This window comes from Eucyclogobius newberryi, unplaced genomic scaffold (genome assembly GCF_026437365.1).
Source record: "Eucyclogobius newberryi isolate DKJ021-1_F unplaced genomic scaffold, fEucNew1.0.hap1 SCAF_12, whole genome shotgun sequence".
NCBI lineage: Eukaryota > Metazoa > Chordata > Actinopteri > Gobiiformes > Gobiidae > Eucyclogobius > Eucyclogobius newberryi.
In genome coordinates, this window is record NW_027315746.1 from 1476942 (window position 1) to 1492428 (window position 15487).

Sequence of the window (15487 nt, forward strand, 5' to 3'; positions counted from 1 at the left end):
TCTTTATTATTTCATTTAACTTCATCCAAAGATTTCTCTGGGATATGTTCCTCCCAAAGAGACAAAATCAGGCCTTAAAGTGGCTCCTGCATCAAACTGTCCAAGAGTCTGACAGAACAACACACAGACTAGTTAGAGTAAAAAAAAAATCCAAATAAAAAAAATTAGGAGAAATCCGAACGTTTAGGTCAATTTTAAAGTAGATATATGGTTTACTACTGAAAATGTCTGATGTGGTAGTTTTCCAAAGTTACTCCCTCCCCCCCTTTTCCCCGCAATTCAGAACTCGTACGTCGCCATTGGACAAACCCACGCGGCGGCTTGAAGTGCACGCAAAAGTTCTCCGTTTTACTTTATTTTGTGTATTTGTGAATATAAATGACACTTTCACACCAAACGAGCGAGAAAAAAGATGGAACAGTTTATGCAGAATTTACAAAACAAACTACTTTTTTTTTACATCAGATTTAACAAAATAAAGTCATGTATTTTTATTTGTCAAATTAAAACATTGTGACATCAGGTTTGGAATAGTTTTGATCCAGTGGTGCTGGGTAATTTCCTAGTGTGATGTCATCTATTACAACCAGGAATTGAAATTATAAACCAAAAAAATGTGCAATTCTGGTATAAACATTTGAATGATGTTTTCATTTGACCGTTTTCCCTCCTGCGCCTTTTATTTTGTTAAAATATCTGCATTTGGCTCATGGCTCGGGTTCTGAACAATAACGGTTTGAATCCCAACTTCGCTCAACAGCAGCAGGACAAAGAAACCCTCTCTCGTGATTGGCCGTCGTCTTCTTCTGCCGTGACTCGGTTTTCTCTGGCCCCGGGCCCCGAGCACCGTTCAGTTGGACATGTTCTCTTCGTCCAAGTAGCTTTGAACTCTGCGTGTTTTCCCTGGAGGATCCGTGTCCTGTTTGTTGCCATGGCAACAGCTTTCTTTCCCTTCTTTCTCGTGCAGTTGATGTTTTAGGGACTTTTTTCTGAATAATCCGTGTCTCGTCTCCACGTGATAATAAACCCAAAGGGAACAGGAAAACATGAAGATGTATGCCTCTCCAATCAGTCATAACTCTGGTGTTTCCTCCAACAGCTAAAACCATCATCAAGAGACGAGTCTGGGCCTTTTCTGCAGCTAAAGTATCATCTGTGACCTGAGTGTTCAGGGACGTCCTGCTTCTGTCATTTCCTCCTTAAAAACATCCCTGAACTTTTCTGTTTCATTCACACGTTTAATTTTTCCTGCTCATTTAGTGTCAGAGCTCAGAACACTTACACGCCATCTGGTGGTAAGAAAGTGAAACACTTTATTTTCCCAGATGTAGTTGTATAAAAAAGAGCAACAATGAATAACACAATGAAACACTATTAATTGGATAAAATCATGAATTTAAACTATGTTCATTATTTAACCCTCAAAAGCTCAAATGTTGTAAAGCAAAGAAAAGAAGGAAAAGTTCCTCACAGAGCTACGGAAAGTATAATTGTATTTATTGAACGTTGAGTCGATACAATAATTATCATGACAGGTACAGACTCTGGGGGAAAGATAATATTACACCAGATTCATTTGAAAAACGTGGAGTGGATTTCTTCTTTCTTTGCTAGAGAAAGAAGGAAAACAATCTGAAACATTGATATGATATATGTGTCACAGAGGTCCACCAGGGGGCACTCTCCTCAGATCCACCACAGACACAGAGTCACCTTCATACCACAGTCTAAACCCAGGAAACAGAGGCTCAGAGAAGGAGGAGCTGGAGGTGTGGAGGAGGAACAGTTTTCCATCAGAGAGAACCTGATAGAAGGACAGAGATCCAGCCTCAGAGTCCAGGAACACAGACACTCGACCTGAGGAGGAGGAGGAGGAGGAGGAGGAGGAGGAAGAGGAGGAGGAGGGGGAAGACGCTATGCATCTGCTGTTGTTGTGATAGAAATAGTAACCTCCTCCATAGATCCTCAGACTCCAGGACTGATCATTGCGTCCAAACCAACACTCCTCTCTCTTTCCTCTTCGTCTGATTCCTCTGTAACTCACTGCTACTTCAATGATCCCCCCGCTCCAGTCCACCTCCCAGTAACAGCGCCCCCTCAGGCCAGTGCTGCTCATGACCTGAGGCCAGTCTCCTGTAAATCTGTCCTCATGATCTGGACACTGCTGCTCCTCTGTTGCTCTGGTAACTGTCCGTTTGTCCTCAGACAGTTTGAGTCTTCTGTGAGCTGTGTTTGGATCCAGAGAGAACTCACAGGAATCTGAGGACACAAACACATGACATCACTTCCTGTTCCTGTGAATAAGAACAGTTCCTTGTTTTATATTAATTATGTTGTTAGATGTGATGAGCAGACCAGTCAAGTCTTTTTCAGCTCAAATCTCTCTCTCAGATGTTTCCTCTTTAACTGTGAAGATTTGAAGTCTGATAAAGTCACATATTGTTCATGTTTCTTTGAACTGAATGAAATACAGGGACTCACACTTCCTCAGACCTGGGACCATCCACTGTTCTCCAGCAGGATCCAACCTGAAACACACAAGTCCAGTTTAGACCAGACCACAGACCCAGACCTGGACCAACCATGGACCAGAGACTGAACCAGGACCCAGACCTGAGAGAGTCCAGGGGGCAGTGGGGGTCGTCCCGTAGAGCGGTCAGGAGCTCTGCTGAGGGTCCTGGATGGTTGTAGCTCAGGTCTAACGCTGTCAGATGGGAGTGGGAGGAGCTTAGCGCTGAGGCCAGAGCAGCCCCGCCCCTTTCTGAGACTATAAATCCAGACAACCTAAAGACACACAGCGTTACACTCATGTGGACACAAGGGGCAGCGTTACACTCATGTGGACACAAGGGACAGCATTACACTCATGTGGACACAAGAGGCAACGTTACACTCATGTGGACACAAGGGACAGAGTTACACTCATGTGGACACAAGGGACAGAGTTACACTCATGTGGACACAAGGGACAGCGTTACACTCATGTGGACACAAGGGACAGAGTTACACTCATGTGGAATGTGGACACAAGGGACAGCGTTACACTCATGTGGACACAAGGGACAGAGTGCATCATGGGGGCATCTAACCTGAGAGTCTCCAGTCTGCAGGGGACGCTCTTCAGTCCAGAACACAGCAGCTCCACTCCTGAGTCCTGGAGGTCGTTGTGACTCAGATCCAGGAGTGTGAGACTGGAGGAGCCGAAGACTGAGGCCAGAGGACCACAGCTGTGAGGGGACAGGACACAGGCAGGAAGACTGAGGACGGAGAGGGACATTAGAGACTAAAACCATGACACAAGGGTTTAAATACAGTCTAGACTCACAGAACTTTGGTGGAGGCTTTGATCACCGGCAGCAGACCCAGGAGAGCTGTCTCTGAGGCCCAGTAGTTCCTCAGGTCAAACTCCTCCAGGTCTAAGTCTGAGGACAGTAAGATGAAAGACACAGCCGACCAATGAGCAGGAGATCTCAATGAGGAGAGTTGTCCTCCTCTCAAGTATCCCTGTGTCTCCTTCATCAAACTGAGGTCGTTCAGCTCGTTAAGACAGTGGAGCAGGTTCAGACTTCTCTCTGCAGACAGACCCTTTTCATTTAGCTTCTGTTCGATGTACTTTACTGTCTCCTGATTGGTCCCTGAGCTACTTCCTTTCTGAGTCAGCAGACCTTGCAGCAGGCTCTGATTGGTCGACAGAGACAGCCCCAGAAGGAAGCGCAGGAACAGGTCCAGGTGTCCGTTTGGACTCTGTATGGCCTGGTCCACAGCAGAGCAGTAGAAGTCTGCCTCAGACTCAGGACTCTCAGAGGAGTGTGGTGGTGACAGCAGGTTCTCTCCAGAGCTGAAGAAGGTCTGATGGACGTGAAGAGCAGCCAGAAACTCCTGCACACTCAGATGGATGAAGCAGTAGACCTTGTCCTGGTACAGGCCTGGCTCCTCTCTAAAGACCTGTGTGAACACTCCGGAGTACACTGAGGCCGCTGCAGCGTCCAGTCCACACTCGCTCAGGTCACTCTCATAGAAGATCAGGTTTCCTTTCTGCAGCTGCTCAAAGGCCAGTTTTCCCAGAGACCGCACCATCTCCCTGGTCTCTGGAGTCCAGTGAAGGTCTGCCCCTGATCCCTGGTGATACTTGATGTTCTGGACTTTGGCCTGCACCACCAGGAAGTGGATGTACATCTGTGTGAGAGTCCGGGGCAGCTCTGGTCTCTTTGTTTGTTCCAGAAGCTTCTGTATAATTGTGGAGAGGATCCAGCAGAAGACCGGGATGTGGCACATGATGTGGAGGCTGCGGATGCTCTTGATGTGGGAGATGACGGCTGTGGCCTCGTCTCTGAACCTCTTCCTGAAGTACTCCTCCTTCTGCTGGTCGATGAACCCTCGCACCTCTGTCACCATGGAGACTTACTCAGCAGGGATCTGATTGGCCGCCGCGGGGCGCGTGGTTATCCAGAGGCGAGCGGAGGGAAGCAGGCTCCCCCTGATGAGGTTTACCAGCAGCACGTCCACTGAGACGGACTCTGTGGGGTCGCTCAGGACCCGGGTTCGGCTGAAGTCCAGAGGAAGTCTGCACTCGTCCAGACCGTCAAAGATGAAGAGCACCTGGAGCTGTTGGAAGCTGCAGAGATCTTTGGATGGACTGAAGAAGTGGTGCAGCAGCTCCACCAGGCTGAACGGTGTGTCTCTGAGCACATTGAGCTCTCTGAAAGTGAACGGGAACAGCAGCTGGAGCTCCTGATGGGCCCTGCCTTCAGCCCAGTCCAGACTGAACTTCTGAGTCAGCACTGTTTTCCCCACGCCGGCCACGCCCTTCGTCAGCACCGCTCTGATTGGCTCTGATGAATGTGGGCGGGCTTTAAAGATGTCTTCACATGTGATGGTGGTCTCTGGAGCGGCCGCTCTCCTGGACGTGCTCTCCATGTGTCTGACCTCATGTTCCTGGTTGACCTCTGAGGCTCCGCCCTCTGTGATGTGAAGTTCTGTGTAGATCTGGGTCAAGAGGGTGGAGTCTCCTGCTTTAGCCACGCCCTCAAACACACAGCTGAACTTCTGCTGCAGATGAGACTTCAGTTTATCTCTACAAACTCCAACAGTGTTTCCTGAATAAAGACACAAACAACTGTCAACTCAAGCTCCTTCTGATTTGTGAAAACTTCTTCTTCACTAAAATGTCAAATGAACTACTTTTAATTGTAAAGTTAAACAGATCAGAGCCTGGAGCTGTTCCTCAGATGGACAGTAACAGAGTTCTTACTGTCCTGCAGGCGCTGGGCCAGCTGCTCCTGGTCCATCCTCCTCAGGAAGTCCAGGGTGATGTTCAGAACCGCCTCTCTGCTGCTCGGCTCCTCCCCCTCACTCTCAGAGCATTCTGGGTAATCTGAGGCTAGGAGCCTGTGGAGCCTCTGCAGCTGGTCTTTGACAAAAGTCAGGACGTCCTCCTCCAGACGCTGGAACACAACAATAAGAGAAGAGTTTGAGTCACAGAGAGAACCTGAGGAGCGCGCCAGAGAACCCCACACATGCTGCGGCCGTGGGATACTCACCCTGAAGATGGCGTCCAGCTGCTCCTTTGGGACCGGCTCCCTGTGGAACAATCACAGACATGAACAGGTTTTGGATTAAGTTATGGATTTTTGACGAGATTAAAAGGCCTCAGGTTTCCAAGTAGAATGTGTTAAAAATATACATTTTATTGGCAAGATACTGAACACATTCATACAGTAAGAAGCAGTTCCCTCATTCACTGTAAACTTACTACAAATGTACATATTCTACAGGTAAATGTTAATGTTATGTTTACCAAATATGAACTTTAATGTTCCTTCCAGTGTAGCGATGGCTTGTGTGAGTCGAGAGTGCTAATCACACTTTGTGCCAGGGCATCCAACCTTTTATTTTTAGACATAATCACACAGACCTCCGTCTGGAAAAAGTTAACAACTTGACCTTGGAGCATGTCTTACAGCTGCATTTGGATCAGTTTCATCACTTTGACACGAGCCACTAGAAGAATATAGACTAGAACACTCTGTAAACATCCAAGTGACCCGCTGATGGTTTATGGATTTGACTTTCCCCTATTCACGCATTTATTTTTAATTACTAAATTGCCATTGGATTTTAAAGGGTAGTGTTGCACCCTTGAATGATACGCCGATACATTCAGTTTTGCAACTTTTATTAAGTCCACGGTTCAGAATAACACATTTGAGGCACGCAGGGTACAACACCCACAACACACCTGGGCCACACTCAACACTAATGAATAGGCGTGGCTGACCTACTTTTAACGCCACACGCCGTCCAGGTACAGCCCCTTTCATGAACGTTCACTCTAATTAAAGTGCTCCGTGCTAACATGTACAATCCAACACACAAAAGTAATAATAATTTAGCAGTGTATTGTACCATCACAATATCAGCATAATAAACTAGATGAGCAACAGTAGCACATCTTGTATGTTCATGTTTAAAGTCTTGAATCCCTCTGTGATGTCATCTGTGTGCCACACAGAGACTGTTTACACTGACACACTTTTCTGACAGTTTAAACCATCGTTGGACAAAAAAAGGGTGTTATATGGTATTATTGTGTGAGAGATCAAAACTGTTCTTGTTTACATTCTGGTTGCTAGGTAAAAGCTGGGAAATTACCTCTACTTGTGTCATATTGTGCTCATGTCCAACCAGGAAGTACAATTATAACCTTTACACTAATGTTTAGGGTTGGATTTACTTTCAATTATACCTGTATTTAGCATCAGTTGAAGTTCATGTCAGGTCTAAGCCTCTGGTGCATGTGATCATAGCAACACAATGACCAAGATCAGATCATGACAAACGTCACAGTCTCACTCAGTTTGGTCACTTTTGAACAATGTGAAAAGTTGTCCAGGAGTGATTCATGAGCTTTCAAAGATATTCAACTGAACTGTTTTCACTTCTGATCATAATTTATAAAACTGTGTCTACAATAAAAAAGAAGAGTTTAAATAAATGACTCACCTCTGGTCTTCAGGAGGAACTTCACTAAAGTCTGGAGGATCCTCTTTGGAGCGGTCACTTCTCAGAGACAGAGATCTGGGTCCAGGTCTGGGTCCAGGTCCAGGTCCAGGTCCGGGTCCAGGTCCAGGTCTGGGTCCAGGTCCAGGTCCAGGTCTGGGTTTAGACCCGGGGCCAGGTCCAGGTCCAGGTCCAGGTCCAGGTCCAGGTCCAGGTCCAGGTCCGGGTCCAGGTCCAGGTCTGGGTCCAGGTCCAGGTCCAGGTCCAGGTCTGGGTTTAGACCCGGGGCCAGGTCCAGGTGGGTCCATGTTGTAGGAGCTGGAATCAGAAGAAGAGTCCATTTGAGCCGAGTTAGTGACGTCTTCTGTCTGATCGCTGTCGCCCTCTGCTGGTGACATGACCTACACTCAACTGGATTTTACTGTTGTTCATAAATTCTACTTCTTTAATGGTTTAGATCAGGATTAAAGCCGGACTAACTCAAAACAGAAATAAACTAAGATTAAACTAGTTGTAAATAAATAGTTGAAGATCCACAATGTAACTTTCATGATGGAGGGTCCACCACCTGCTTCTCTCACAATAATCCACATGTAGCACATCTGTCTTTATTGAGACAAAGTTACAGGTCAGATCTGTGGAAAGGCCCTGCCCACAGTACAAATATAAGCTCGTTATTAGTAATTCAAATGAATAAACTAGACTAAACTATATTATCTCTCGAGAGACAAACAGATGATGTTTCCTCCTCCAGAGACGTTACATCATGTACTTTTACTGAATATTATACCACTTTTACATTAAATACACACAAATGAAACATAATAAACAATAGTACTAATAAATACCATCATAATGAATAAGTTATTAAAGTCAAATGTGTGAGTTTTATGTGTTGATTCTTCAGAATGATCAGATAAACTTACTGCGTCTCGTCTCTAAAGCTTTCACTGTCTCACCTGTCGGACCTGTCGGACCTGTCACACCTGGAGTCATGTGACCGCTCATGTGGGCGGAGCTAATGTGTCAAGTTAATCTAATGCTGTGTTCTGATTGGATAAATATTTCATTAAAAATAACTGTTTAACTCGAGGCCTCCAGGGGGCAGAACAACACAGTGAAAGAACGTTCTGTCACATGAGAAGACAGAAGAGACAAAGATGTAGAGGACATGTTTGTGAGACAATCTGTGAGCGTCCCACACATGGACATTCAACCGACTGTGAGCCAGGACTAAACCAGGTCTAAACCAGGACTAAACGAGAACTAAACCAGGTCTAAACCAGGACTAAACGAGAACTAAACCAGGTCTAAACCAGGACTAAACGAGAACTAAACCAGGTCTAAACCAGGACTAAACCAGGACTAAACGAGAACTAAACCAGGTCTAAACCAGGACTAAACCAGGACTAAACGAGAACTAAACCAGGACTAAACCAGGTTTAAACCAGGTCTAAACCAGGACTAAACCAGGTCTAAACCAGGTTTAAACCAGGTCTAAACCAGGACTAAACCAGGACTAAACCAGGACTGACCCTCAGGAGCAGTGGGAGTTTCCTCTGGTGAAATAAAGGCGTGTCTGGACTTTAATGCTGGAGACTTGTTTGAAGTGTCTGACCTGGTCAGTCCTTGGTCCTAAGTCTGGTTCTAAACCTGGACCTGGATCGATCCTCAGAAGGATCAGGACTAAAAACAGACCAAGGAAGTGACACGAGCTTCTTATGTTTGAACTTGAGGAATGAGTTGAATCTCGTCTCATTAAAGTTTCAATGCAGTGAAGTTCCTCCATCTGCAGTGGCAGAGTGGTCATCCTCTGTGTGGCAGAGTGGTCATCCTCTGTGTGGCAGAGTGGTCATCCTCTGTGTGGCAGAGTGGTCATCCTCTGTGTGGCAGAGTGGTCATCCTCCGTGTGGCAGAGTGGTCATCCTCTGTGTGGCAGAGTGGTTATCCTCTGTGTGGCAGAGTGGTCATCCTCTGTGTGGCAGAGTGGTCATCCTCTGTGTGGCAGAGTGGTCATCCTCTGTGTGGCAGAGTGGTCATCCTCTGTGTGGCAGAGTGGTCATCCTCTGTGTGGCAGAGTGGTCATCCTCCGTGTGGCAGAGTGGTCATCCTCTGTGTGGCAGAGTGGTTATCCTCTGTGTGGCAGAGTGGTCATCCTCTGTGTGGCAGAGTGGTCATCCTCTGTGTGGCAGAGTGGTCATCCTCTGTGTGGCAGAGTGGTCATCCTCTGTGTGGCAGAGTGGTCATCCTCCGTGTGGCAGAGTGGTCATCCTCTGTGTGGCAGAGTGGTTATCCTCTGTGTGGCAGAGTGGTCATCCTCTGTGTGGCAGAGTGGTCATCCTCTGTGTGGCAGAGTGGTCATCCTCTGTGTGGCAGAGTGGTCATCCTCTGTGTGGCAGAGTGGTCATCCTCTGTGTGGCAGAGTGGTCATCCTCCGTGTGGCAGAGTGGTCATCCTCTGTGTGGCAGAGTGGTTATCCTCTGTGTGGCAGAGTGGTCATCCTCTGTGTGGCAGAGTGGTCATCCTCTGTGTGGCAGAGTGGTCATCCTCTGTGTGGCAGAGTGGTCATCCTCTGTGTGGCAGAGTGGTTATCCTCTGTGTGGCAGAGTGGTTATCCTCTGTGTGGCAGAGTGGTCATCCTCTGTGTGGCAGAGTGGTCATCCTCTGTGTGGCAGAGTGGTCATCCTCTGTGTGGCAGAGTGGTCATCCTCTGTGTGGCAGAGTGGTCATCCTCCGTGTGGCAGAGTGGTCATCCTCTGTGTGGCAGAGTGGTCATCCTCCGTGTGGCAGAGTGGTCATCCTCCGTGTGGCAGAGTGGTCATCCTCTGTGTGGCAGAGTGGTCATCCTCTGTGTGGCAGAGTGGTCATCCTCTGTGTGGCAGAGTGGTCATCCTCTGTGTGGCAGAGTGGTTATCCTCTGTGTGGCAGAGTGGTTATCCTCTGTGTGGCAGAGTGGTCATCCTCTGTGTGGCAGAGTGGTCATCCTCTGTGTGGCAGAGTGGTCATCCTCTGTGTGGCAGAGTGGTCATCCTCTGTGTGGCAGAGTGGTTATCCTCTGTGTGGCAGAGTGGTCATCCTCTGTGTGGCAGAGTGGTTATCATGCTCACACACGCAGGGGAACACAGAGCAATGTGCTGTAGTACATTGCTCTGTGTAGTACTAGTACAAACACATGTTTGTACAAGTATTTTAGTACTTGTACAAACATGTAGATGCACGTTTGACGGTCTAAGCCTTTAGACACTCACCCATGTAATCGAGCTCTATAATAGCTCCTTTTTCCTGTGCAGATGAGTAACATTTGTATAACACGTATATTGTGTCATCCTCTTGTATGTAAAATGTACTTTACAAATGGAAATATTAGAGTTCAAGCCCAAAACATTGCTCTATATTTCATAGTAGCTCTATATGAACTGGTAGCTCGATGATCAGATCGTGTCTGTCCACACTCTGCTGCAGTGAGGTCATTACGCTCACCTCACAGTTAGAAGGTCCCGGGTTTGAATCCTGGGTGGCATTGGGCCTTTCTGTGTTTGCATGTTCTCCCCGTGTCTGCGCAGGTTTCCTCTACCATTAAAAACATGTACAATAGGCTCCTCCCCCCTGGGGCCCGGACGCGCCTCATAAAGAGATTCTAGATCTCAGTGGGACTTAAATGAAGGTCAATAATAATAATAATGAAATGTCTTTACTTCACCACTAGCGACAGAATGACCTCATGACCTCATGACCTCTTGACCTCATGACCTCTTGACCTCCCGCTGCTGCTCTCCAAACAGTAAAAGTCTTTGGAACCTTTCTGTCGCTGCAGCGCTGTGAGCGAGAGTGAGGCTCAGATGATCGCGCTGATGCAGAGGAACACAAACCCAGACCAGACCAAACACACAGAAGGTGAGGGGCTCTTTAGGGCCCCTACACGCTCCTGTGTCGCCGAGACCTAAGGGACTCTACACGCTCCTGTGTCGCCGAGACCTAAGGGACTCTACACGCTCCTGTGTCGCCGAGACCTAAGGGACTCTACACGCTCCTGTGTCGCCGAGACCTAAGGGCCTCTACATGCCGAGACCTAAGGGCCTCTACATGCCGAGACCTAAGGGCCTCTACATGCCGAGACCTAAGAACCTCTACATGCCGAGACCTAAGGGCCTCTACATGCCGAGACCTAAGGGCCTCTACACGCTCCTGTGTCGCCGAGACCTAAGGGCCTCTACATGTTGAGACCTAAGGGCCTCTACATGTTGAGACCTAAGGGCCTCTACATGCCGAGACCTAAGGGCCTCTACATGCCGAGACCTAAGAACCTCTACATGCCGAGACCTAAGGGCCTCTACATGCCGAGACCTAAGGGCCTCTACATGCCGAGACCTAAGGGCCTCTACATGCCGAGACCTAAGGGCCTCTACATGCCGAGACCTAAGGGCCTCTACACGCTCCTGTGTCGCCGAGACCTAAGGGCCTCTACATGCCGAGACCTAAGGGCCTCTACACGCTCCTGTGTCGCCGAGACCTAAGGGCCTCTACATGCCGAGACCTAAGGGCCTCTACACGCTCCTGTGTCGCCGAGACCTAAGGGCCTCTACATGCCGAGACCTAAGGGCCTCTACATGCCGAGACCTAAGGGCCTCTACACGCTCCTGTGTCGCCGAGACCTAAGGGCCTCTACATGCCGAGACCTAAGGGCCTCTACATGCCGAGACCTAAGGGCCTCTACATGCCGAGACCTAAGGGCTTCTACATGCCGAGACCTAAGGGCCTCTACATGCCGAGACCTAAGGGCCTCTACATGCCGAGACCTAAGGGCCTCTACACGCTCCTGTGTCGCCGAGACCTAAGGGCCTCTACATGCCGAGACCTAAGGGCCTCTACATGCCGAGACCTAAGGGCCTCTACATGCCGAGACCTAAGGGCCTCTACATGCCGAGACCTAAGGGCCTCTACACGCTCCTGTGTCTCTGCAGTTATTTAAAGCGCTGAGTCTGTTCTTGACACGTGAGAATGACGCGCTGCGCTCCAACATGGCCGCCCATCTGTCACGCCGACATGGCCACAGTCACATGGGCAGTCACATGACCCACTGAAGGCCGAGTCACGCCAAAACACACATTTGTATATAATGTGGCAGTAGCTTGTATAGTGTCTGTGCGTCCCAGGGCAGCTGTGACTTAAGTTTAGGAAGAACAAACACAACACGACACACAATTAGACACTACAGTTTTCATTTAACAAAGTTTTCAGACGTTAGTTTTACAGAGTTTTACAGTTGAGTTACAGAGAGAAGACATGTTCTACTCCGACAGAAGAGGGCGCTAGAATCTGACAGTTTTACACATTTCAAAACAGACAAAAGTACGACATGAATAACATGAAGAAAATAAAACTCTTGTATTTGTCCGTCATGTTTGAGACACGTGTCAATCAAATGTGATTCATTCATTGATTTGAACTCAGATCAATCATAACAATAATGATGTTTCTTGAAGGCCAAAGCCAAAGTAAACAACTCAAGGGTTTAATACAACAAACTCTGTGGATGTAATTCATTTATTGATTTTAGCGATCGATGAACAATGAACTGCACTGTTGACATGACAACCACACTCTGGCACACAGGGAGAACATGCAAACTCCAGAGAGCAGGAGCCGAACCCACGAGCTCCTCACTGAGAGGATAACCACTCTGCCACAGGCACAGGGAGAACATGCACACTCTTTTCTGAAGTGCACTCCTGTGGTTTTGACTTGCTGCCGTCTGGGGCCCTAAGTGGTTAAGTGTCCGGCCCCCGACTCCAAAATGGCCCTTACTTTTGTTGATCGTGACAAACACTTCCTCCATTAAGACTCGATCAATAACGAGCGGGAGATGAAGCGGCTCTCATCGTCAAAGTGGTTTCCTCTGTAGAGTACTTTATAGTACTTTATCCTCTGTAGAGTACTTTATAGTACTTTATCCTCTGTAGAGTACTTTATCCTCTGTAGAGTACTTTATCCTCTGTAGAGTACTTTATCCTCTGCAGAGTACTTTATCCTCTGCAGAGTACTTTATCCTCTGTAGAGTACTTTATCCTCTGTAGAGTACTTTATCCTCTGTAGAGTACTTTATCCTCTGCAGAGTACTTTATCCTCTGTAGAGTACTTTATCCTCTGTAGAGTACTTTATCCTCTGTAGAGTACTTTATCCTCTGTAGAGTACTTTATCCTCTGTAGAGTACTTTATCCTCTGCAGAGTACTTTATCCTCTGTAGAGTACTTTATCCTCTGTAGAGTACTTTATCCTCTGTAGAGTACTTTATAGTACTTTAACCTCTGTAGAGTACTTTAACCTCTGTAGAGTACTTTAACCTCTGTAGAGTACTTTATCCTCTGTAGAGTACTTTATCCTCTGTAGAGTACTTTATAGTACTTTAACCTCTGTAGAGTACTTTATCCTCTGTAGAGTACTTTATAGTACTTTATCCTCTGTAGAGTACTTTATAGTACTTTATCCTCTGTAGAGTACTTTATCCTCTGCAGAGTACTTTATCCTCTGTAGAGTACTTTATAGTACTTTAACCTCTGTAGAGTACTTTATCCTCTGTAGAGTACTTTATAGTACTTTAACCTCTGTAGAGTACTTTATCCTCTGTAGAGTACTTTATCCTCTGTAGAGTACTTTATCCTCTGTAGAGTACTTTATCCTCTGTAGAGTACTTTATAGTACTTTATCCTCTGTAGAGTACTTTATCCTCTGTAGAGTACTTTATCCTCTGCAGAGTACTTTATCCTCTGCAGAGTACTTTATCCTCTGTAGAGTACTTTATCCTCTGTAGAGTACTTTATCCTCTGCAGAGTACTTTATCCTCTGTAGAGTACTTTATCCTCTGTAGAGTACTTTATCCTCTGTAGAGTACTTTATCCTCTGCAGAGTACTTTATCCTCTGTAGAGTACTTTATCCTCTGTAGAGTACTTTATCCTCTGCAGAGTACTTTATCCTCTGTAGAGTACTTTATCCTCTGTAGAGTACTTTATCCTCTGTAGAGTACTTTATAGTACTTTATCCTCTGTAGAGTACTTTATCCTCTGTAGAGTACTTTATCCTCTGTAGAGTACTTTATAGTACTTTATCCTCTGTAGAGTACTTTATCCTCTGTAGAGTACTTTATCCTCTGCAGAGTACTTTATCCTCTGTAGAGTACTTTATCCTCTGTAGAGTACTTTATCCTCTGCAGAGTACTTTATCCTCTGTAGAGTACTTTATCCTCTGTAGAGTACTTTATCCTCTGTAGAGTACTTTATCCTCTGCAGAGTACTTTATCCTCTGCAGAGTACTTTATCCTCTGTAGAGTACTTTATCCTCTGCAGAGTACTTTATCCTCTGTAGAGTACTTTATCCTCTGTAGAGTACTTTATCCTCTGTAGAGTACTTTATCCTCTGCAGAGTACTTTATCCTCTGTAGAGTACTTTATCCTCTGTAGAGTACTTTATCCTCTGCAGAGTACTTTATCCTCTGTAGAGTACTTTATCCTCTGTAGAGTACTTTATCCTCTGCAGAGTACTTTATCCTCTGTAGAGTACTTTATCCTCTGTAGAGTACTTTATAGTACTTTATCCTCTGTAGAGTACTTTATAGTACTTTATCCTCTGTAGAGTACTTTATCCTCTGTAGAGTACTTTATCCTCTGCAGAGTACTTTATCCTCTGTAGAGTACTTTATCCTCTGTAGAGTACTTTATCCTCTGCAGAGTACTTTATCCTCTGTAGAGTACTTTATCCTCTGCACAGTACTTTATCCTCTGTAGAGTACTTTATCCTCTGTAGAGTACTTTATCCTCTGCAGAGTACTTTATCCTCTGCAGAGTACTTTATCCTCTGTAGAGTACTTTATCCTCTGCAGAGTACTTTATCCTCTGTAGAGTACTTTATCCTCTGTAGAGTACTTTATCCTCTGTAGAGTACTTTATCCTCTGCAGAGTACTTTATCCTCTGTAGAGTACTTTATCCTCTGCAGAGTACTTTATCCTCTGCAGAGTACTTTATCCTCTGTAGAGTACTTTATCCTCTGTAGAGTACTTTATCCTCTGCAGAGTACTTTATCCTCTGTAGAGTACTTTATCCTCTGTAGAGTACTTTATCCTCTGCAGAGTACTTTATCCTCTGTAGAGTACTTTATCCTCTGTAGAGTACTTTATCCTCTGTAGAGTACTTTATCCTCTGTAGAGTACTTTATCCTCTGCAGAGTACTTTATCCTCTGTAGAGTACTTTATCCTCTGTAGAGTACTTTATCCTCTGTAGAGTACTTTATCCTCTGTAGAGTACTTTATCCTCTGTAGAGTACTTTATCCTCTGTAGAGTACTTTAACCTCTGTAGAGTACTTTAACCTCTGTAGAGTACTTTAACCTCTGTAGAGTACTTTATCCTCTGTAGAGTACTTTATAGTACTTTAACCTCTGTAGAGTACTTTATCCTCTGTAGAGTACTTTATAGTACTTTAACCTCTGTAGAGTA

At 46.1% G+C, this 15487-nt stretch overlaps 1 protein-coding gene across 1 annotated transcript; it reads right to left on the reverse strand.

Annotated features, from left to right (window-relative positions):
* Positions 1-1477: 1477 nt before the first annotated feature.
* LOC140355900 (NLR family CARD domain-containing protein 3-like) lies at positions 1478-7412 on the reverse strand. The gene is given in 8 exon segments (XM_072440545.1): positions 1478-2259; positions 2482-2528; positions 2614-2784; positions 3090-3257; positions 3326-5096; positions 5252-5444; positions 5541-5580; positions 7003-7412. Coding segments are annotated over 8 exon segments (3387 nt in total). The 5' UTR covers positions 7398-7412; the 3' UTR covers positions 1478-1657.
* Between the last annotated feature and the right edge of the window lie 8075 nt (positions 7413-15487).